Source organism: Lissotriton helveticus, chromosome 3_1 (assembly GCF_964261635.1).
Source record: "Lissotriton helveticus chromosome 3_1, aLisHel1.1, whole genome shotgun sequence".
Lineage (NCBI taxonomy): Eukaryota > Metazoa > Chordata > Amphibia > Caudata > Salamandridae > Lissotriton > Lissotriton helveticus.
In genome coordinates, this window is record NC_136061.1 from 149,319,080 (window position 1) to 149,344,547 (window position 25,468).

Below are 25,468 nucleotides of genomic sequence, written 5' to 3' on the forward strand. Positions count from 1 at the left end.
TCAACCTTACACCGGTTCTCAGATTAATGTTTAGTCATGTGTGCTGTTTTGGTAACTCTTCTGCAAGGATTGCCTTTCAGATGATCACCACCTTCAGTTTCAGTACAAGTAAATCATGGCCATTGATTTGCCTAGCCCTTAGTTTACTTTGTTCCGTCCTGTCCTGCTGTGAGATTGTCCTAGTCTGTCCAGCTGAAAGACAATCATTGGTTCTATGGGGTATCCAGGCTCCACCTTTCTAATGCTTTATATAATTATTTACAAATAGGCCGAGGACCACTTTACCCATTCATCTGCAATTGACATCAATATTAAATTAGTTATTTGCACGTGTTGCAAGATTTGTGGTACACATGCTAGATGAAACTGCTCTGCTATGTCCAGACGTTTGTTTAATTAAATAAAACATAGCTTACTTAACAATTTCCCTCAATGTGTTCATTGTAAAGATAGTCGACGTGTTTCACCCTTGGGCACTATTTGAGGAGAGCTTTAGCAAGACTGTAGGGAATCTTTATGGCTCTTTCCTTTGCTGTCAGATGTCTGTGTCTTTAATAGTAGCCCACTTTTAGAATCTGATAAAGTTCCTTCCCCACGTGCCCATATATGAGGTCTTTTTTGAGGCCCCAGTGGTGTACAAACCGCGAAAGAGACCAGAGTTGAGTATGACGCATGGGACCAAATGCACAAACTTGCTTCTTCTGAGGCCCCCAACGTGGATATCCAACCTGTCTACCATTACGTTCATTACCACTGGGGCCACGACACGGGCCTCACACAAATTTTGCATCCCCTTGCAAATAACCATTATAATACTGATGTCAATCGCAGATGTTTGTGTCTTCTGGTCTTCATCCTCTCTGTATGCAAAACAATCCTAGCTTATCCTGTCCTGCTGTAACTGTCCTAGCATATCCTATCCTGTTGCAAGGCTGTCTTACCCTGCCATGGTGCAAGAGTAGTCAAGCCTATCTGGTGAGATTGTCTTAACCTGTCCTGCCCTACTGCAAAACTGTCCTAGACTGCCCATTCTCTCTTGTTGCAAAACTCTTTTTTTTCTCTGATCTTGTCATGCCGGTGATCTTATTCACTTTTTCTGAGACGTTGCTTGCCCTAGCAATGACAGAACCGGGGAAGAGCTAGTCTTTCTGTGGGGAGGTTAGAGAATAAACTTCCACTCCTTTTCCGCAAGTTAATCCCATGTCTTTTTAGATCATCAAATTGCATCGCACTGGCGAAGTAGATTGTGTACCTATTTGGTGAAGACTTGGGTTCAATCAATCAATCAATCAATCAATCAGGGTATATGTAGAGCGCACTGCTTACCCGCTAGGATCATACTATTAGGGTTGAGGTGGTCAGCCCCAGTAGCGTTGAAATGGAGAGGGGTAATACAAGGGAGTCAGGGGCCATATATGTGGCTGAATCTAGTATGATATCCAGGATAGGGTTAGCTTGACTATTATGCAAATGGAGGGGGGTGAGAGGTCAGGAGCCCCCGATCCGGAGCAGACTGTAGTCCCGCAGAACAAAGAGAATCATCTCTTCCATTGCTCTATAGCTAGTTGGAACATTGCCGGACTAGCCTCAAAGGGGGACACATTGGGTTGGTCAGATTTTATTAATTCTTATGACATCATTTGTTTCCAGGAAACTTGGTGTCAGGATCTGGTTAGCTATGATGGTTACGCCTCCTATAATTTACCAGCGGTGGGCTCTGTTTTTGGCAGAGCCAAAGGAGGCCTTTTGACACTGGTATCAGTTAATCTCCCCATTACTGTGAAGAGGTACACGAAGGTTGGGACACACTCACAGGTTCTATGGCTGCTAGAAAAACAACCCAGCAATGTTCTTCTAATTAATTTTTATAATAATGTTTTTGACAACACACGGCACTAAGTTGTGTAGGATTTAGAGATTTTTCTAGGTGAATTGATTGCAGGGGAAAATGTTATTTTTGATTTTATCTGGATGGGTGATTTTAATATACCTACTTGTCCACTGTCCACCCTAGGGGTGTGTGGGGTAAAAGGCAATTTAGAGGAGGATGACTTGCATTTCCCTCATAATTCGTATGGTGAGTCACTAAACAAAATAATGGCGGCGCATGACTTGGAACTTCTGGCATACGGCAAGAACGACCATGGTGATATTATCCCCACATATACGGGTCGTAATGCAAACACGGTGATTGACCATGTATGTGTATCATCTAATATCACTTCGCGTTGTAAGGTTCCAAAGATTGTAGATACCTTGTTGAGTGACCACAACTGTATTATTTTAGAAATTACCATCTGGGAAGGCAGACCATTACCCATTTCGCGTATTGTGATGAATATCGAACCCCACAGACCCAACGGTGTGCGATTAAGATGGAAGGGAGAAAACTCCGAAGACGTTTTAAAATCCATTGAAAAAGGGTGCACTAGGGAAATGAATGCCATTCTTACTACTGACTCTGACTCTGTTTGCATCCTAAGGAACTTTATGTTTATTAACAAAGTTATCGACACTATGTTCACGAAAACCGGCTCAGGGAAAACTACACATAATAAGGCGTGGTTTGACCACACCTGTACTGCATTGCAAACCGCATTAAAGCAGGCCCTAGCAGTCAGGCCGAGAGATAAGATATCAGTAAGCCAACTGAGATTTGATTATAAAGTAGCCCTCAAGCGTAGGAAGGTAGAGCTACAACAAGAGGCCTGGGAAACACTAACAGAGGCCGCAGAAACCTCGAATAGCTTGTTATTCTGGACAACAGTTAACTCCCCTTTTCTAAAACACGACTTGGCTCCTGAACTTACATCCAATGTTACCAGTGAGACATGGGTAGTTCACTTTTCTACTATATTTAAGTCTGACAACCCCCACTGTGTTAATAATAGTTCTTGGCCTGTAGTCCCTCTGGATTTTACTATTGCAGAGGTGGAACAAGGCATCAATGCCAGCAAAGGGGGGAAGGCCCAGGGGCAGGATGGGTTCCCATTGACATGTATAAAACTGCCCGAAGTTGTGGAGCCCCGTGTTAACTATTGTATTTAATGCCGCTGTGACTAATGGAGTTCCACCGACTTGGGGGGAATCCATCATAATTCCGATCTATAAAAAGAGACATAGGGGGAATGCCAAAAATTACCGCCCTATTTCCCTGTTAGATTCCTCTGTCAAAATCATGAGCAGGATACTGCTGGTACGGTTGGAAGAATGGGCTGAGGAGAAAGGGATTATGGCCAGCTCCCAGTCCGGCTTTAGGAAAGGCTGAGGAACATTAGATCAGTGTTTAAACCTAGATTTGCTTATTGGGAAGTATACCCAGGCCAAACAGGGCTCTCTCTACCTCTGCTTCGCAGATTTAAGCAGCGCCTTTGACCTGGTGGATCACTCCATTCTTTGGGTGAAGCTGCTTGAACTTGGGGCCCCGGAAGGTATTATTTTCTTTTTAGCTCGGTTGTATGATAACCGCCAAACTAGTGTCCGTTACGGCATAAAGGGGGAATGCACTCCTAAATTTAAGGTTAGGTGCAGTATTAGACAAGGATGTGTCCTTGCTCCCTTGCTTTTTACCCTTTTTATTAATGAGGTAGATTTAGTTTTAAAAACAGTTAGTGCCGATGCTCCACAGGTCAATGGCCTTGACGTGCCGGTATTGTTATAAGCGTACGATGCCGTGTTACTGTCTGGAACTCCCATCGGCCTTCAACATTTGATTGACAGGTTCTCCGTTTTTATCAGGGATAGGAAACTGCTTATAAATAAAACTAAAACTTACACTACGATCTATGGGGGCGGCCGCAGGAGATCCCATAACTTTTTTATTGATGGACAGAGAGTGCTGCAAGTTGACAAATTTTGTTACTTGGGAATCACCTTTGCTAGAGACCGAACTTGAGCACATGAATTTACCAACGTGCGGGCCAAAATGGCCAAAAGTACCCACAGGGTTTTAGATTCGCGGCCAAGATAGGCGATAGACGCATCAGGGATATGCTGCAGATCTATCAATCACGATGTGTATCAATTGCTTTATACAGGGCCGGGATCTGGGGACACTGTTCCAGCGGCTGCCTGCAAATTGAGGAAAATGTTTTCCTCAAGAAACTCTTGTGTCTACCAGATTCCACCCCTAACGATTTAACCCATAGAGAACTAGGGATTAATCATCTGTCAGACTTGTTATCTTTGAGACCACTAATCTTATGGCGCTCGATCTGGCAAAAGGAGGAGACAGCAATGAATAGATCTATAATTAACGACTGCCTCTCTCTGGATAATCACTCCAAGATCCCTTGGTTAAAATATATAATAGTTAGTTTCCAGGCAATTTTTGATATAAATATTTTGGCCGACCCATATGCTGCTGCAGCAATATCAAAACATGAGCTGAAGAACATATTCATGAATTACAAGGTAGAGAGGCGGGTGAGCAGCAATGGTTTAAAACCCACCTGTATGTTTTATAATAAATTTGTGGGTAATGAGGGATTTCAATTATATTTAAGCCAAGTGACCAGACCCTCGCATAGATTTGTTCTCACGAGGTTGAGACTTGGGTTAGTACATCATCTGGTGGCCTTCCCGTCTCCGAAAAAACATCCGGTGGGTCCATGTCGCTGTGACGGCCAATCTAAGCAATGCACTTTGCACTTTCTTTTGTTATGTAACCTCTATATGAATTACTGCATTGTTTACCTAAAACCCATCTTTGTAAAATACGGAGTCCGTACTGTTAATGAGGCTAGGAATTTGCTTTTTAATATGCATAACCTGGATGTATGTTTTTTTACTGCTACATTTTTAAACAAATCTATCCATGCAAGGAAAAGTATGATGTTTTAATACCTTGTGCGATAACCGAACCAATTACCCCTGTCATTTGCCTGTTTATATCTGTTTGTTATGCTGTGCTTTTGAGGTCATTTTTCAATATGTACCGAATAAAGCTTCATGAAATGAAAAATGACTTCAATATTAAATTAGTTATTTGCACGTGTTGCAAGATTTGTGGTACACATGCTAGATGAAACTGCTATGCTATGTCCAGACGTTTGTTTAATTAAATAAAACATAGCTTACTTAACAATTTCCCTCAATGTGTTCATTGTAATGATAGTCGACGTGTTTCACCCTTGGGCACCATTGGACGAGCGCTTTAGCAAGACTGTAGGGAATCTTCATGGCTCTTTCCTTTGCTGTCAGATGTCTGTGTCTTTAATAGTAGGCCACTTTTAGAATCTGATAAAGTTCCTTCTCCAAGTGCCCATATATGAGGTCTTTATGGAGGCCCCAGTGGTGTACAAACCGCAAAAGAGACCAGAGTTGAGTATCACGCATGGGACCAAATGCACAAACTTGCTTCTTCTGAGGCCCCCAACGTGGATATCCAACATGTCTACCTTTACGTTCATTACCACTAGGGCCACGACACGGGCCTCACAGAAATCTTGTAACCCCTTGCAAATAACCATTATAATACTGATGTCAATCGCAGATGTTTGTGTCTTCTGGTCTTCATCCTCTCTGTATGCAAAACAATCCTAGCCTATCCTGTCCTGCTGTGACTGTCCTAGCATATCCTATCCTGTTGCAAGGCTGTCTTACCCTGCCATGTTGCAAGAGTAGTCAAGCCTATCTGGTGAGATTGTCTTAACCTGTCCTGCCCTACTGCAAAACTGTCCTAGATTGCCCATTCTCTCTTGTTGCAAAACTCTTTTCTCTGATCTTGTCAAGCCGGTAATCTTATTCACTTTTTCTGAGACGTTGCTTGCCCTATCAATGACAGAACCGGGGAAGAGCTAGTCTTTCTGTGGGGGTTAGAGAATAAACTGCCACTCCTTTTCCGCAAGTTAATCCCATGTCTTTTCAGATCATCTAATTGCATCACACTGGCGAAGTAGATTGTGTACCTATTTGGTGAAGACTTGGGTTCAATCAATCAATCAATCAATGATGGGATTTGTAGAGCGCACTGCTTACCCGCTAGGGTCTCAAGGCGCTGGGGGGGGAGGGGCTGCAGCTAGTGGTCGAAGAGCCAGGTCTTAAGCAGTCTTCTGAAGGCTGGGAGATCTGCGGTCTGTCGTAGGTGGAGAGGGAGGGCGTTCCAGGTCTTGGCGGCGCGGTGGGAGAATGATCTGCCCCCGGAAGTGGTTCTGTGGATGCGCGGGGACAGGTCGGTGGAGCGGAGTTTCCTGTTGGGTAGGTAGAAGGAGAGTCTGTTGTTGAGGTAGGCTGGGCCGGTCATGTAGAGAGCTTTGTGTGCGTGGATCATGATTTTGAATGTGATTCTTTTGTCGACGGGGAGCCAGTGCAGGTCTCTCAGGTGCGGGGTGATGTTGGCCCGGCGTGGGACATGTAGGATCAGGCGTGCGGAGGCGTTCTGGATTCTTTGGACTCTGTTGATGAGTTTGGACGGGGCTCCTGCGTAGAGGGCGTTACCGTAGTCGAGTATGCTGCTTACGAGGGCGTGGGTGACGGTTTTCCGTGTGTCCGCCGGGATCCATCTGTAGATCTTGCGGAGCATACGGAGGGTGTGGAAGCAGGAGGAGGAGACTGCGTTGACTGGTTGGTCATGCTGAGCTTGGACTCGAGGATGACCCCTAGGTTGCGTGCGTGGTTGGTTGGTGCAGGGGGGGTGATGCTGGGGAACCCCCCCTGAGGATCTCTGTTTTGTCCGTGTTCAGTTTGAGCCGGCTTGCCTCCATCCAATCGGCGACGGCTTTCAAACCCTGGTGCAGGTTGGATTTGGCGGTGAGAGGGTCCTTGGTGAGGGAGAGAATCAGCTGGGTGTCGTCGGCGTAGGAGATTATGTTGAGGTCGTGTAGTCTGGTGATGCGGGCGAGGGGCGCCATGTAGACGTTGAACAGCGTCGGGCTGAGGGAGGATCCCTGCGGGACGCCGCAGATGGTTTTGGTGGTTCCGGAGTGGAACGGGGGAAGGCGGACTCTCTGGGTTCTGCCGGTGAGGAAGGAGGAGGTCCAATCCAGGGCCTTGCCTTGGATCCATGCGTCATGGAGGCGTGTGCGAAGTACGTGGTGGCAAACGGTGTCGAAGGCGGCGGAGAGGTCCAGGAGGATGAGGGCTGCTGTCTCGTCATTGTCGAGTAGTATTCTGATGTCGTCTGTGGCAGCGATGAGGGCGGTTTCGGTGCTGTGGTTGCTGCGGAATCCTGACTGGGAGGGGTCCAGGATGCTGTTGTCTTCTAGGTAGCAGGTGAGCTGGGTGTTGACGATCTTTTCGATGACTTTAGCTGAGAACGGAAGCATGGAGATGAGCCGGAAGTTCTTGAGGTCGCTCGGGTCCGCCTTGGGTTTCTTTAGTAGGGCGTTGATCTCGGCGTGTTTCCAGCTCTCAGGGAAGGTGGTGGTTCCGAAGGAAAGGTTGATGATGTTGCACAGGTGGGGCGTGATGAGGCTTTCGGCTTTGTTGGCGATGTGGTGCGGAAGGGTATCAGATGGGGAGCCTGAGTGGATGGTGTTCATGGTCTTGATTATGTCTTCGGTGCTTACGTTGGTCCCGGTGGTCAGAAGGTCGTGGTGGGTGGGGTTCGGAGTGTTCGTCGTGGCGGGGTCCGCAGGGTTCAGCCGGGGGTTGAAGCTGTTGTGAATGTCGGTGATCTTGTGGTGGAAAAAGGCAGCAAGGGTGTCGCACAGGGCTTGTGACGGCGGGATGTTGCTACAGAAGCTAGGATTGGAGAGTTCTTTCACGATGTTGAAGAGCTCTTTGCTGTTGTGAGCGTTGTTGTGAAGGCGCTCTTTGAACGAGGCTCTTTTGGTGGTCCTGATGAGGTGGTGATGGTTGCGGATGGCGTCTTTGTGGTCTGCGCGGTTAGCGGGATTTCTATCGCTGAGCCAGATGTTTTCGAGTTTCCGGCAGGTGCATTTGGAGGCCAGGAGGTCCGGGGTGAACCAGCTGGCTCTCTGGCTGGTGTCTCTGTCGGTGGGTTGTGTCACTGGTGCTACGGTGTTGGCGCAGTCTTCCATCCAGAGTCTGAGGGTGCGGGCCTCCTCATCGGGGTCGGTGGGGCTGGCAGGTGGATTGAGTGCGAGGTGTGTTTCTAGTAGTTCTTTGGTGACTTTGCCCCAGCGTCGGCGGGGGATCTGTAGGTTGCGGTGGTGGGTGACGGGTTTCTGGAAGGTGAAGTGGACGCAGTGGTGGTCGTCCAGGTGAGCTCGGAAGCGTGGCTGAAGGCAACGTGGGGGCTGGAGGAGAAGATGGCATTGAGCGCGTGGCCGGCGATGTGGGTCAGGGTGGTGACGATATGTTTCATTCCGAGGGTGGCGAGGTTGTTGATCAGGGTGGAGGAGTTGCTGTCGTTGTCGTTTTCCAGGTGGTAGTTCAGGTCACCGAGCAGGATGTAGTTGGTGGAGGTCAGTGCGTGCGAGCTGATGAAGTCAGTGATGGAGTTGCAGAATTGGGGACGTGGGCCGGGTGGTCTGTAGACGTGGGTGCCTCTGAGGGTGATCTTGGGGTCCGTGTGAATCTTGAAGTGCAGGTGTTCAGCGGTGGTGAGGGTGTCGTCGGTGTTTGTTGATACCTTGATGGTGTTTTTGTGGATGATGGCGATTCCTCCTCCGACTCCGTTGGTGCGATCTCTGCGGGAGATTTTGTATCCGGTGGGGATGGCCACTGCGATGTCTGGGGAGGAGGTTTCGTTCAGCCAGGTTTCGGTCAGGAAGGCGACGTCTGGTGATGGGGTGGTGAGTAGGTCCCAGAGCTCGACGGCGTGCTAGCGTGCGGAGCGGGTGTTGAGCAGGATGCAACGCAATAGGTGGGTTCTGTCTTTGTGGGTGTATTGGTGTCATCGGTGCAGGCGAAGTTGCAATTCCAGCAGGTGAAGGGGCCGTGGGTTCGCTTGGGGGTGGCCTTGTAGCAATTGGTGGTCCGTCCGTGGTTAAGAGCGATGAGGGTGTTGGCGTCGTAGTGGAGTCGTGCTTCGTCGATGGCGCGGGGGCCAGGGGTTCTGGTGCTGGGCGCGGTCCAGGCGCGGACGGGCGCAGACGGGCTTCCCTTAGGCACGCCAGCGGCGCGGCCGCACCCACCATATGAGGGGGAGGAGGGGAGGGAGGGTCTGCTGGGAGGCGGAAGAGGGCAGCGAAGGGGCACGGGGGGGCGGGGCCGCAGGGGAGGCAGCGGCGGGAAATACGGCGGCAGAAGCAGGTAGAGCGAGGCCAGGGGAAGGCAAGCAGGCTCAACGGCGAAAAACAGTAGGGCAGGGCAGAAGGGCAGGCACTCGGGGTACAGAGGAGAACGGGGGGGCACAGGCAGACAGGGTACAGAAGGCAGAAGGGACTGGGCACAGGCACTCAGGAGCAGATGTCGGCGATAGGGGCACCAGGGGCAGGGAGGCAGCAGGAGCGAGGGGAGGCGGCAGTGGGCACAAGAGTGGCACTGGCATTGGTGACGCTGCAGCGGAGGGGAGAGCGACCTACCAGAAGGTCAAGGGTCGCTCTCTCTACCGCGCAGCGGACGCCATTTGAGGGGGAGGTGGGGAGGGAGTGTCTGCTGGGAGGCGGGAGGCAGGAAGAGGGCAGCGAATGGGCACGGGGCGGGCCGCAGGGGAGGCAGCGGCGGGAAAAAAGGCGGCAGAAGCAGGTAGAGCGAGGCCATGGGAAGGCAAGCACGCTCAATGGTGAAAAACAGTTGGACAGGGCAGAAGGGTAGGCACAAGGGGTACAGAGGAGAACGGGCGGGGGCACAGGCAGGCAGGGTACAGAAGGCAGAAGGGACCGGGCACAGGCACTCAGGAGCAGAAGGCGGCGATGTCGGCGATAGGGGCACCAGGGGCAGGGAGGCAGCAGGAGTGAGTGGAGGCGGCAGAGGGCAGAAGAGTTGCACTGGCATTGGTGGCGCTGCAGCGGAGGGGAGAGCGACCTACCAGAAGGTCAAGGGTCGCTCTCTCTACCGGGCCGCGGCCGCCATATGAGGGGGAGGTGGGGAGGGAGGGTCTGCTGGGAGGCGGGAAGAGGGCAGAGAATGGGCAAGGGGGGCGGGGCCGCAGGGGAGGCCGCGGCGGGAAAAACGGCGGCAGAAGCAGGTAGAGCGAGGCCAGGGGAAGGCAGGCACGCTCAACGGCGAAAAACAGTAGGGCAGGGCAGAAGGGCAGACACACAGGGTACAGAGGAGAACGGGAGGGGGCACAGGCAGACAGGGTACAAAAGGCAGAAGGGACCGGGCACAGGCACTCAGGAGCAGAAGGCGGAGATGTCGGCGATAGGGGCACCAGGGGCAGGGAGGCAGCAGGAGCGGGGGGAGGCGGCAGAGGGCACAAGAGTGGCACTGGCGTTGGTGGCTCTGCAGCACAGGGGAGAGCGACCTACCAGAAAGTCAAGGGTTAGCACTTTGGCCCGAACAATCCCTTTTGGGGTTTGGCCAACAGACATGCATATAGTTGGTCCCTCTATTAAAGAGCAGAGACAAGATAAAAAATAAACATTGGCAAAGAAAATAAGTCTTGTCTCCGAGACCTATTGACTAGTTTTTTGTCCATGCAGTACAGCAACAGCAAAAATGCAGATGCTGAACAACATGAACAACAAGCATTTGCAATGCAATAGATCTCGCATTTGCGAGAGTTTGAGCTATTGGCTTCGTAAATGACAATGCCTTTTATTTATCTGTTTTAATAACAGCATATAAATTAAAGGCATTGTCATTTAAAATGTCAATTGCTCAAGCTCCCATAAATGCAAGACCTATTGAATTGCAAATGCTTGTCTAGTTTGCCTGCAGAGTGGATGCAGGAGGATTTGTTTGATCAATTTCACTGTGCTGCTCAACAAAAAAGAAGTCATATTTCACATGGTTCGCTTTTTGGGAAATCATTCTGTTTAACTCTCCCAAAAAAAGCAACTTTTACAACAAATGATGCACACTCAACTACATTACACACAATATAATTACAGACACCTCACGAACAGAAACATAACCACGTAACACGGAGTATGCACTCACACACACATAATCACACATTACACACGGTCAACATACAGCACATGTTTAGAGCTAACATATAATCACACATATAAAGCACAAACACACACACAGAGCTCACACTATTAGTATCAATAGCCCAAAATTAAATACTCGAGACCAGCATCAGCAAAATGAAGAAAATACAGACACAAATGGAGACACAGACGCACACACACAGCCACAGAGATAAAGCCCACAAGATTGTTGGAGAATTTTTTTTAAGTCCGTTTCAGTCTAGGCAGTGTTAACACATGATAAGCTGTGAAATTCATAAAACCTGAGAAGACAAAAGGGGTACAAAGATGCCCAGCAGACGAGAAATACTGCTTTTTGCAAAACTAAAATGTGCAACTGTTCCCCCAGGATGGGCTGGCACCGCACGCGTTACACCCTCATCACAAGGGCCCATTCATGAGGGTTCAGCACTTTAGAGCAGTTCGCTTCCAGGGCGACAGGAGACATTAAATATCACAAGTCATAAAACAATTAGGCAGCTGGGCAAGGAATAAAGCGGGTCCCTCTGAGATTCATGATTTTTAGTTTTTTTTGGATCTAATGTGTCCGCCCTCACCATCAGCAAGGTTTCAGCTGCTGTGTCTGGAAGTGGGGGGGGTGGGTCACAATTCATGCAGAAAACGTATTACGACGCCCCTGGGCCAATCATCAAGGAAAAGAGAAGTGAGGACTTTGGAAAGGTAACAGGTGGGACCGGAAGACAGGCAATGCAGAGGACAGGAAGGAAGGTAATGCGAAAGACCGGCCAATGATAAGGTGGTGGCGCCTACGGTCAGAAGACAGGCATCGTGTGGGGCCGGAGACTAGCACTGAGTAGGTCTGGAAAACAGGCAACTTATAGGGCCAGAAGACAGACAACTCGCAGACCGGAAAACAGGCAAGTCTTAGGACCGTAAGCCAGGCACCGTGTGGGACAGGAAGCCAGGCACAAGTAATAAACTGGTTATCAGGGTATATATACACGGGCTGGTGTCAGGCGCCCACCCCTTCCAGGGCTCTGCAGTCACGAAACAGGAAGTGCCAGATGGCCACAGATAGCTGCCAGGGCCGGACTGGGAACCACAACTGGCCCTGGCAAAGTGCTCGGCCGGCCCCCCTCCCCACTTGGGGGGGGGGGGTGGAGGTGCCGCGGTGCTCTTTGCTGGGGCCGGTTTTCGGCCGATTTTGGTACAGGGACGATGTTGCAGCTGAATCGGCCCTGTACCAAAATCGTCCTCCAGGGACCCAAAGCCGGCCCCCACCTGTGCGGTGCACCGGGGGATTGCCCGGTGCCCGCTATGGCCTGTCCGGACCTGATAGCTGCTCATGCGCTTAACTACCAGCGCTTGTAAGATCACAAAGCTAAGATGCATATTGGTTGTAAAACAAACATTAAACAAGCCCAATCCTCCTTAAAACAAAGCCCAACAAGTGCAAAGCTAAGCTGCACATTGGATGTAAAACAAACGCTAAACAAGCAGAATCCTCCTTAAAACAAAGCCCAAAACCAAACATGCTACTAAAAAAAAGCCCAAATGATGTTCGACATGGAAAACTGCTAAAAGCTTAAAAAATATAACAAACGTAGCGGTAGGCATGGCGCAAGACATATACCCCCAATACAACTGTGGAATTAAGAGGAGGTGGGAGGGAGAAAAACTATATTTAAATGTAATGAACTATGGTTCTGAAACTACACACAGGCAAACAGAAACATAGCAGGAAAAAAAGAGAAAAAGTAGTCCCGTAAAAAACAGATAAAGAACTGTAGTGTGATGAGACAGTACTTAGTCCCTGCTGCATGGGAGGAACGGAAGAGAAAAAGGAGGGACAAAGAGGTAGGACTGACCACTGGCAAGCAAGGATTTTTGAGGGACATTGACATAGACAAATGATAAACAAAAGCAAGTAATGGGTGGAGTTGGAACTCCACAAAGCAATTACCACAGGTCGCTAAGCGACAGCGTAAGTGCTGCTAAGGCTCTACCTTAAAAGGGGGAAAAAGGAATGTGCACGTGGATTTGTCCTGGCGGATGCACATAACGCAGGCGCCATTGTATATTTTATTTACTGATTCACGATTGATTGGGAAACGAAACAAAAATATGATAAGAAGCGCAAAAGCAATTTTCTTTATAAAGCAGAAGTGTCTATAGCAATTTGCTGCCTGGCCCTTTTCGAAAAAAGCCAAAATTAAATTTAAAAAATGGAACGTGGTGGGGAAAGGGGAACAATGGAGCAGATTGGGTTAGAGGGGAGGAAAGGAAAAGAAGCACATGAGGGAGGAAGCCACAAGGTGGATGAGGAGAGATGCACACGAGGTAGAGAACAACATGGGGCAAAGGGAGAAGCACACAGAAAAGAGGAACATGGAGCACATGGAGGAATAGCACACGGGCAAGAGAGAACATCACAGAGTGTGGGAGGAAGAAAAGCGCACAGGGATACAGATGGAAAACACATGCACGTGTTTAAGCAATAGGAAAAAAATATTTCCCTAAAAGTGAGCAATCGAAGGACACAAGTAAAGCAGCTATGTTCCAGGGAAGGGACAAACACAAGATGGACAAGGCAAGTAAATGAGTAAGACAATACAGCCAACCAATGGTAAGCAATGGGCAGCCTTTAAGCCCTCTGTAAGTTCTTGATAAGCTGACAATATGTCTTTTCCTTGCACAGTCTGGTAGTCTTGACCTAATGAAGGAATTGGATTTAGCCTAGAATAATTAACTCTGACTGGGAATAATTAATAAATTTCAGGCTTTCACCCATTACTGTTTGTACACTATTAAGGCAGGCGAATGGTTTGATTCTAGTTACTTTCATTATTTACTAATATTTGATTTGATGAGTGTTACAAGCTTCAACAGCTTTGCAAAAACAAAATTCTGAGCACAAATGTAGTTACAGTTTGTCAGCAAGAAAATTGATTTTCTCACGGCACACAAGCAAATTCAAAATCCAGCAGACATTTTACATATCAATCAAAAATCTATAGCATTACTCATACCTACAAAACTGTACATAAGAATGTAGAACATAAATATACCTAGTGCGCCAATGTCCATGTCCATCACAAGCTTCTTGATGTCTGCTATAATGGCCGATGCTTTGTATACCGCCTTTTCATGAGCCAGTTGGTACTCTGGGAGAAGTTTCTGAAATCCCTTGATTTTTTTCATGTGTTGTTGTACACTATGAATTTTCTGCTCTACCACTACCTTGTCCTGTGCGATCTGGACTAGGATCTGCAGTGTTCCCTCTATGTGCTCATTGAGGGCTGCCATCTGCTGCTGAAGATCATTGGCCAGTGCTGTGTAGGATTTCATCTTGGTCTCCGTGTAGGTGAGGACACTCTTCATCAGCTCATGCACTTCCATTACCTCATGGTGCTTCTTCTTCATTAAATTCGTAAAGCACTGGACAAATGTCTCGAATGTAGCATTTGTGATATGGCCATATTCACCTCGTCCTTGCTTGCACCTGTCATAGTTTGCAATCGCCAGGTGCATGGATGCCAACAGGTAGCATACATTTTCTTTCTCCTTATTACTTAGCATCTCCAGATGCTGGATGTAGTGGTCAGCATGTGCTACTAAATTTTCCCTGAAACAGAAAAGAGAAACATGTGTAAATGTGATCAGCTAGAATCTTTGTCCCAAACTTCAGTCATTGTTACCCCCTCCACCTCACAACCACCATTACTAACACCACTTTTAAATGCAGTTTCTAGTTTAGTGGGGGTGTTTATGAAGAACAAACCGAGCCCCATGAGGACAGTGGACCACTATAGATAACAACAGGATACTTACCCAATGTGAGAAAAGAGAGGCATGCAGATACGTTTACAATGAAAAGTCCAGACAATTAATGTGTTCAATAAACAGCTAGGTGAGCCACAGAGGGCATTACTCAGTTAGGACGTGCCGTAAAACCTTTGAGAGAGTTCTGGTGCCCGTGCCTCGTGACCTTGGTGGGGAGACTCCATCTCCCAGCTTCAACATACCTGAAGGTGTGAACATCACATGACCTGCAAGGGGGCGGGACTGCCCTCCAGTGGGAGCTCATACTACTGTCAGCTTCCCCGCTGCGTGGGACACATCGTAAAATCTTTGAGGAGTTTCTGGAGCCCTGTGCATGATGCCCTTGGTGGGTAGGCTCTATCTACCAGTCTTCAACGTGCCTAGAGGCACAAATATCACGTGCCATGCAAGAGTGTGGAGCTGCCCTCCAGCAAGCACTCATAGCAGTGTCGTCTTCCCTGCTGCATGGGACGTGCTGTAAAAACCTTGAAGGGATCTGGAGTCCCGTGCCTGGTGACCTTGGTGAGGAGGCACTCATAACACTTTGGGCTTCCCCGCTGCACTGGCCACGCCTGGGCTAAGCCCATGCCAATGGCAGGCCCATCTGCACCTGTCAGAGCCCGGAAGAGGCTGGGCTGGGCCACCGTTCTTTGTTTTTTCTCCTCGTTAGTTGGTCTCTAGCATAAAGCTACATCTACTTGGACAAGCCTTGGACCTCAACCTCTCCTTTTCTGTGGTAAACAATCTTTCAGGTTCGATGACATTTAATAATGGGCAAAAGGAAGGAAAAAGAGAGCCAACGTGGGGTTACAAAGTTGGCAGAAAAGACTTTGGGGGCCAAAGCAGTAAATAACTGTATGGCCAACACCATTGATGACTTAATAGAGGAGGTGGATACATTGCTTAGTGGTCAGCCTTCCTCTAAGAATTGTGATTTAAGTCGGAAAGTGCTGGATAATTAAAAAAAAAAAAACCCTATTGAGAAATGCCTGACTGGTGTACCAACCCCTGTAGAGGCCAAGGAAAGGGGGTGTGGAGTGCGGGTTTCGTGTTGATGCAGGGTTTGATACAGCTGATCTAGCGCTATTGTGCACTGCCCCAAATAATGTTTCTGATTTGAATCTAATGACTATGATGGGTGTGTTACCTGTAATTGTATGCTCAAACTGCTTTAACTTGCTGGCACAACCGAACACTGAAAAGAAAGAGGCGAATGTGAGTAACCCTAAAGTAGCGGGGACTAGGTGGTAGGTCTTGGGTAAACAAATGGACACTAATTGTGTGTGCCAAATTGAGATTGATCATCTCAAAGACGTAATCAAAAACTTGCCAATGAGGTTGTCATAATGTGACTTATTATGGGGAAGCTTGTCAATAAAATCAATATAATTCAGCTATTTAAAAAATAGGCTATTGGGTCCCAGGAAAACAGGAGGGAGCCGCCAGCAAGGGCTTTGGCACCAAATGGAAGCCTTACATCGTACAAGCCAGGTATAGGGGAGGTCTCCATGGACAGTTGTAGCACAAGACAGAATAAGCTATGTCCAGCTATAAGTCAGGACTCCTTTGCGTGCCCCGACTCATGCCCCAGTTGATTGATTTGTGAGGGATTCCTTGAAAACACATAACCTAGACAAATTGGATGGGGTAGACAGGTTTCTCCCCTATTTACATCACAAGGTGGGAGACTAAGACTAATCCCCGGGGTTTGGAGGGTACCACAGTCCATGAGGATGAACCCCGTAAATACGCTTAGTGAATTTGGACCAATGCACCTCACCCACAGATGGATCCAGGATACAACTTAAGTATAATCTTCCAGCAAATGGGGCAGTGTTTAATTTTAACGGGGCTATGGCTAGTACATAGCTGAAACAACACAAGGTGACCATAGACAGTACAAGCCTCCCGGGGATGATGATGGAAGGGCCTGATGGGAGGAAGTATTGTCACCCTCACACGCTCCAGGACTGGAAGGTAATACATTGGTACTTACTTAGTGAGATTAGTGGTGACGAGAGGCAACTTATAAATTCTACACATCCATTATTTAGAGTAAATGAAAATCTCAAGATTCTATCATGGAATTTAGCAGGCCTTAAATCAAAACTAAATTGTGAGGAATGGAGAAATGATATTGATAAGTTCAATATATATATACTGCCGAAGACATGGGCTACGCATCTGGTCCACCGAGTGGGCTTCCTGAACTTTATCACTGAGGCATCACCATCGCTAGTAGGGCGGGCAGTAAGGGGCCTTTTTATTTGGACTAAAGTACACCAGAGCAGTCCCATTTAAAAGGTTGACATAAGATGTAAAGAGTTATTGGCTCTGAGACTCTCAACTGCTAAGGGCGACAAGTGAATTCTTTTGATTAACATTTACAACAGATTTACCGCTCAGAACCAGGACTCGACAACTATTTTAACTATTGATGAGTTCTTGAAAGTAATGAGGCTAATAGCTTCCTGGTACTGGCAGAGGACCTGAATGCTACCTATGAACCTCTTGAAATGGTGACAAATCTCACTGAGGAAGAGGATGAGGATTCCTAAATTGAGTCAGGCTGGCTTTGCTAGAAACCCTAAGGTGGTATTCCAAATAGCATCTCTCCAATTAAAATATGGACTTAAAGTCTGTAATGGACTCACTTGCTCAGATAAAGATCTTAGCCGTTTATACCTTTAAACGGGCAAACTGCCAAACAAGCATTGATTATTTTTTGTGGATGTATTCCATTGGCACTACTTGATTGATATGTTGGTAACTGAACTGTTATTTGTGGATGACACCCTATTAGTCTCTACTCCCCTATGGGACCACAAAACCAACTTGACCAGTTTTTACCCTTTATGAGAAATTTGGGTTCCAATGTAGCTAAAACGAAATTCATGAGTTTCAACCCTCATAGATTCTTTAGAGGTAAGGTCAATTTGCTCAACACTTAAATAGGGCAAGTGAATCTGGACTTCCGTTTAAATACCAGTGTACATGCTCTATAGGGACAAAAAGACGGTTAAGTAAAAAGTAAAAGTAAAAATTGATGTTTTAAGCAATTTTATGGATTTTGATGATTTTATCATGTTTGTATTTATGTGATGTACTTTTAAGGATTATTTAAAAAACGAATAAAGAATATTACTACTAGGGTGTTAGTAAGATTGAAGAAAAGGTGTACATTCTGAAATTTGCTCTACTGAAAGAGCAGGCCTTTGGTATGGTAGCACCAACTACCACTCAATAGGCTGTAGTCTAGTGGGATGGGACTCGTTTTCTAACAAAAGCAGTCATGCGACTTGTCGGCTCGCAGCCAAAATGTGTCACGATGGAAACTGACATTACTTGTGTAAATTCCAACACTGGTAGTAGGCTCCAATTCACAAGCGTGTGAGGATGTTAAAGTGTGACCCATACATGGGAAAAGTTTACTTGATTTACCTACACTTGACAAAGCCAGAACATTTTGAATACAGAGATTTCAAGTATGTCTGGAAGTTACCAAAGTATCTGTACCCTTGACAGGCTTAACTTTACCCTGGATGCGTTCCAAGAGAAGTGACATCACATGTGTTTACCCGAAGGGGTTTGTTGATACTATAAAACAGATATAGAATAGATACCCCAATTAACGCTATTCATTCCATCTCTCTGATTATCTTAAATTCTGCCTCTTAAGGCAATTTACTAATTCTAACCTTTTTTCCATTCTTTATTTTTTCTATGTCTCTTTGTCATTAAATTCTCTAAAAACAAACACAAACGGCTCCAGCCTATAAGCTTATCAATATTTACACGTCTGACCATGAGGCCAGGACTACAGTTTGAATTTTAATATTGCCATGATATTGAATACCCAAAACCATTGGCCTAAATCATTCTTCTAACCTTTTCACTCTTTTCTCGTCATGCTTTTCTTTACTATGTATAACATAATGCATGTATTGCTCCATGCTACTACCCACCTCAGAATATATCTTGGTGTAGAATACTATACATCACTTCATTATCAAACGAAGACAGTGAGGGCCATATGTATCAAGCAAATTTGCATTCGCAAAGGCCGGAATGCGCAGAATTTCGGCCTTTGCGAATGCTAATTTGCTAAATGCTATGTATGAAACATTTTTGCTGCAAAATAAGGAATCGCTAAATTTGCCATTCCTTATTTTGCGATTGCACTTAAGGAATCGCAAATTTTGCGATTCCTTAAATGCAATGTATCAAAGAAAAATTATTTCAAAAATGCCCATAAGGATTCGCAAATTACCACCAACTTCTAGTTGGTGGTAAGTTGCGAATTCTTTTAAAAAAGCAATTTTTAAAAAAACCAAAGGTGCCATATGACGCTCATACATGCCCTTAGGGCATGTATGTGCGCCATATGCCCCCACATGTCATTTTCAGGGGTGCAGCAGGGTGTTCTTGAGACACCCCTGCACCCTTGAAAATATTCACAATTTGCGATTAGCAAATTGCTAATCGCAAATTTCCCCTTCATTCCTATGGGCCTCCTGGCCCATAGAAATGAATGGGAAATTTGCGATTATCAATTTGCTAATCGCAATTTAGGAATGTTAAGGAATCGCTAAAAAGAAGTGATTTCCTACATACATACCATTTTGCGATTTCTAAATAGCGATTCCTTAAAAATCGCTATTTAGAATTCGCAAAACGGAACTATGATACATATGGCCCTATGTTTCTCAAAACAGAATTGTGGCGCCCCAGGGAGGGTTCACACTAAAGAAAACTATGAAGTAAATAAATATCGTCAGTATGCACAGGAAGGATGAAAGAAAACAGGTGTACATCCAAATGCATACAAATGTAATACACTTGTGTGTGTATCCGTCTAACGCCTGTTTATACTTTAAGCTTTTTTTAATCAAGATAGCCAGCTGTAAACCTACAAACCTATAAATTTGGCTTATGGAGAAAAATTAAAAGTAACCGGGGTGCAGGTGCTAATCATGGCTTGCTGTTGGTCACCACATTCTTGCTAATACTGGTCTCAGAAGTGCTAAAAGCAGTAAAAGGAACAGAAATTAAACAGAGTTCTAAAAAACGTGTTTACTTTGTGTAGTTCACTCTTTTAGCACCTCCTCTTGTCCAGTCAGGTCAGGGATGGAAAAATTAATCCACCTCTTTGAGGTCACTGGTGGTCAGAGAATACATACTGTCATTTTCGCTATCTCTATAATTTTGGTGATCTGGCTTTCCTACAGGCATGCACCATACATTCCAGAATTAATGATCTTCTTTGTAAATTAGATCAGTGAAATTCCAGTGCACTGTTCTTACTTGGACCAATGAGGAATAAAATACACATTTAGCGCGTTGACAAGCGATGGAAACTCAAGACACTTCTGGTAGAAGTTGGCTCCAGTGCTTGGGTAGATGAGTATCCAACGGAAGTTCTGCTGCACTGATTGTAGGAAGAAGTTCCAGGCACTTTCTTTGGAGTATGTAAGTCCAGCACTAGTAACCTGGTAAAAAATAAACATTTTAAATTTGATGAGCATAAACATAGGTAAAATATGATGTTTATTTGAAAACTGTAGCACTTAAGACCTATAAACTAAAAAGTATTCAGACTTTGAGCACTCTCACATCACACTGTATGAACTTTTACTTTCTCTCTGTGCCCTCTTTCACAGCAGTGTTTCTCTTTTCCAGCCTGTCCAGTGTGCTCACCCCGTGTGAATCTCATTGTCAGTGCCCTCTCTGACTCCTTATACCACTCAAGGCCCATACTACTCAATATGCGCTCTGTCCCATTAAGTGCCTTCTTAAGCCTCTCACAGTCTCTGCACTCTCTTACCACACACTGCCCTGACTCCTGGCCTGGTCTTTATCGCCCAGTCTTTGCTCTCTCTCCTAAACAGAGCCATAATTTCACAGTACAGCCTTAATTGAGCTGAGGTGATTGCCAATCTCAATTTGTTTCCAGTGTGAAAATCATCAACCCACATGTTCCACTCCATTTTTCCTATGGACATCCTGCAGTGCTGTGGAAGAGGCAGTGGTTACACCAAGCCTACCAAAGGGCAGTGGGTAGGCTGAGCCTACCAAAGAGCAGTGGGTAGGCCGAGCCTACCAAAGGGCAGTGATTAGACCGAGTCTACCAAACATCTGTTTTATGGCAAAAGGCCTATTGTGGGCCTACAAAGAAATTACAGGGACTTTCCCACTGCATACCAAAGTTGGTTTTTATTGTCACTCTGTTTGCTTCCTATTTGAGGGTTTTCCTTGTCCCAGTGTAACCATCATGATATCTGAGCCTCCCCTGAGGAATAGCTTCTTTACCATCTTTCTGACTGGCTGGCTTCTATACTCAATTCACACTTCTAGGCAACCACAGTTTTCTTTTTGCTTATATTATCACACATACAAATTTGTTTTATGGTTGGGTCAGGCAACAAATTGCTGTAGCCCCACAAATGCAGTCAGCGTTATGTGGTAGGCACGCAATCAGCATGAAATATGTATGGCTTCAAAATGATATATGCACTGCAGCCACATCGTTGTGCCTTTTGTTTTCCTCTTTTTCTCTTTGACCATGCTGCCTAGCATCTTGTTGATGCAGTCAAGCAAAGCCAATAGGTCTCGAAGGCATGACCTACTTGCTTTGATCATGCTTGTTCATACAGTCACAAATGACAATGTCACATCAGCCTTTCTTGGAACAAACAATGTAATATTTTGCCTTGTATTGCAAGAGCCGGTGATCACCATTGCACCATGTGCATTTAGCTTCCCTTGATACTTTACACAACACATTAATAAAATAGAGTTAAATAAAAACAAAATAAAAATGATAAAATGCAGTGAAAAAAAATAACAGAGTTAAATGCTCAAACAACCAGACCATAACATCAGCAGGGTTCTGAAAATAAGCTGTGAAAGCTAGTAAAAACTTACTTCACTCCGCATAGCATTCGCAATGGTTGCTTGCTGCTCTGATGTAAAGAGATGTGAAACTGACCCCGAAACAACGAAATCCCTCATGTACACCAAGGCGGCATTATCTGCTTCTTCTTCCGTCAGAAGGAAAATAGTGTGCTGACCCTGTGAGAACACAGCAAACATCATCAATTGTGACATTTAGAGGAATAAGAAGGTCACAGGGGAAGAAGCAGATTGGACAGTGTTGGACGAGAAGGGGAGAGGAAAGTATTCCAGATGTTCTTTCCACGATGCAGCTTCCACAGATCATCTAACGTTCGAAGCACTTAATTCTCCTGAACAGCAATTAACAAAGGAGTCCCCCGTGATTGGGAAACAATATACTTACCTTACCTTTAGAATATTCCCAAGCAACAGACTGGATCTGGAAACTTTTCAAGCAATAGCTACACATGCGACTGCAACAGTCTTGCACTACCCAGGAAGCGACAGAGAGCAGTTGCATTTAGGCACTAGCCATGTGTGCTGACATCGGTGTCTGTATTGGTCCTCTTCTGCGTACTCAGATGAGGACAAGTGGCAAATTGCATTTGACAGTATGCTGATAGATAACGTGGAACCACTCCACAGAACGGGAAGGCCAGAGTGCAATACAGAATCTGCGGTTAGATCGAGTATGCTCTCACAATCAAGGGGAGGGAAAAGAATTGTAGTACTTTCAGCTTCCTTAGGCTAGAGCAAAAAAATCAAGTTCTGAGGACCTGAGTCAGAACCAATCGCGGTAAACGGCAATGCCGCAAAAGGTTTGCCGAGCTGACCCGATCCCTCGATGCCAACTTGAAAATTGACAAACAAGATAAATGATCTTGCTTCAAAGATGTTAAGGTGGTGAGTGCTCCACTTTTGTCATTTAAGAGTCAATACATACTCTTAAACACCTGGTCCTGACAAAAGCCTCTAGAGATACCAGGAGGCTGAAACATGTTGAACCCTATTCACAAATGTGGAAGGTTAATAACTAGGCCTTAACACGCACACCTCTGTTTTTTATTCTCCTATACCTATGCTCTACAGAATAAAAACGCTTGAGACTAGATATAAGGAATTTAAAATCTCATTCACTGGAACACCAAGACGCCCTCTCTTTTTTATTGTTGACCACTACTGTCAATCCAGTTGGTCTTCCTCCATGTGGAGGTCAGCATAATATACAAAGGAAAAGACCCAATGATAATGCTGTTGCGACACTGAAGAGCAAAGAATCAAGATATACCGCTTGAGACTAGTGTTCGCATATGAGGGTTTTTTACTATCAAGGACCCCCACGCGTTATCATAGACCCTGGGAACACAGGACAAATGGTTCATTTCCCCCAACTTGATTTGTTTAGATTGAGTATGCACCAGAAAGACCATTACTGAAGGTAAGTCAGTTATTTTGATGGATTCTTCTAACCACACATTTAGAATAGATTCCCAAGCAGTACAAACCCAAAAGGAGTGAATTAATATCAAAATGTTCTGTAGGACAGAGCTGCAAAATGACCCTCTCAACAGACCTGGCTTTCAAGGCAGTAGTGCTTGGAAATCATATGCACTGATGCCCATGTTGCAGCTTGGCAGATGTCCTTGACATGAACTCCCCTGGCTAATGCCACAATAGTAGCCTTAACTCTGGCGGAATGGGCCCAGAAATGTACAAGGCTTTAAGTATTGGGTACAGTAGAGGACATGCACCTCAAAATAGTCCTCTTCTGTGCCATCTTTCCCTTTATCACACTGGCGTATTCCACAAAGAGCTGATCATAAACCTGATATTTCTACATGTGTTCTACGTAGCAGTTTAAAGCTCTTTTGTGATTAAACCGATGAAGTCTCTTCTCTCCTCTTTCAAAGGAAGTGCTGGAGAGAAAAATGCTGGTACAGTGATGGATTGTTCCACGTAAAAGTGGAGTACCACTTTATGGAGAAATGGGGTATAGATCCTCAGCAACTATTTGTAGGGAAGGAAAGAGTTACACTGAGGTTGCACTGTCAGTACCTACAGTTCACTGACTCGGCGCCCAGTATTCACAGCAATAAGAAATACAATCTTGCTGGTCGGGAGCCACAAGGAACAGTGGTGCATGGGCACATCGGCATGCAGATGATAACCAAATTTAGAGAGCATTGAGTCATGATGAAGGGTTTTGGTGGAAACATATCAGTCAAGCCTTTCAGAAAATGCATCATAAGAGGTAATTTGAAGATGGAAGGCTGCTCTGGCAAACAAAAAAAGGCTGAAAGGACAGACATGTAACCTTCAAATGAGCCCACTGCAAAGCATTGCAGGACTAATGGCAAATCAAACAAGAACAAATTTGATAAAGGCCTGTGAGGGAGCATGATGATGGTCTCAACACCACGCCACAAACTACTCACAAGGCCCTGAACAAATGGATGTGATCAGGGGTGTAGACGAACCCCCTGCTTTAGCAGCTACAGCAGGGGTGTTTTTTTATGGGCCTCTTATCTGCAATTGAAAGATACATCAAAATTAAGTTAAAGGAAAAAAGAAAGGTGGGTTGCTAGAAAAGGGAAAGAAGGATGGACGCGTGTATGCAAGAGAGGGTGAAAGGATGGATGAGTGAGTGAAAGTATGGATGCATGAACAGATGGATGGATGAGTGGGTAAAAGGACAGATGGGTGTGTGAAAGGATGAATGGCTGAAAAGTGGATGAGTGGGTGGAAAGATGTGTGGATAAGAGAATGGGTGGCTCGGTGGGCCGATGAGTGGGTGAAATGATGTGTAGATGGGTGGATGAAAGAATGATAGAGTAAATGAAAATCTGAGAGGATGGATGGATGGATGGAGCATGGGTAAAAAGATGGCAGAGTAATAAAAATCTGAGTGGATGGAAGGATGTCATAGTAAATGGAAATCTCAGAGAACAGATTGATGGCAAAGTAAATGAAAATCTGAGAGGATGGATGAATGAATGAATGGACAAAAGAAGTAACTGATGGCTGAAAGGCTTAAATGATTGATGGGTAAGTCAAATGATAGATACATGGGTGGATAGATGGATGGATCCAGGTAGGGCGCCCCCCCCCGCTGCAGCTCCTCCAGCGCTTGAGTGCCCTGTGCCCTTGTTTTTGTTCCTTGCTCTCTATTTCTGTGCGCTGTTCCCTCGTCCCCATGCCCCTGATCGCTGTTCCCGCCGCTGCTGACACCTGCCTCCCACCTCCCAGATGCTCCTCCCTCCCAGCTACCCTTAAAATGGCAGCAGCTGCGTGGCCGCGCAACGGATGCTCGCCTAAGGCAAGCCCATCTGCGCCTGTCTGCGCCTGGACCGCGCTCATTGCCAGAACCCCTGACCCCCGCACCAGCCATGAAGACCGCCTCCGATACGACGCCAGCACCCTCATCGCTCTCAACCCAGGACGCACCCCGCCTGCTGCAGAGCCACCCCGAAGCGCACCCACGGCCCCTTCGCCTGCCAGAATTGCTGCTTCTCCTGAATCGAAGACGCAGAGACACCCGCCAGACAAAACACAACCAGCTCCGATGCATCCTGATCAACACCCGCTCCGCACGCAAACATGCCGTCGAGCTCTGGAACCTACTCGACACTGCATCTCCAGACGTCGCCTTCCTGACCGAGACCTGGCTGAATGAAGCCTCCTCCCCAGACATCGCCATAGCCATCCCCGACGGATACAAGATCGCCCGCAGAGACCGCACCAACGGAGTCGGAGGAGGAATCGCCATCGTCCACAGGAAAACCATCAGGGTCACAACAAACACC

At 46.3% G+C, this 25,468-nt stretch overlaps 1 protein-coding gene across 1 annotated transcript in view; it reads right to left on the minus strand.

The window, feature by feature from the left end:
* LOC144822741 (uncharacterized) overlaps positions 1–25,468 on the minus strand; it is a 2,085,503-nt gene that overhangs the window by 1,086,704 nt on the left and 973,331 nt on the right. Inside the window, exons 67-69 of the mRNA XM_078680596.1 lie at positions 21,696–21,842; positions 20,076–20,260; positions 14,018–14,574 (exon numbers count right to left, since the gene is read on the minus strand). Of these exons, the coding sequence (XP_078536722.1) occupies positions 14,018–14,574; positions 20,076–20,260; positions 21,696–21,842 (889 nt within the window). The remainder of the gene's footprint in view (positions 1–14,017; positions 14,575–20,075; positions 20,261–21,695; positions 21,843–25,468) is intronic.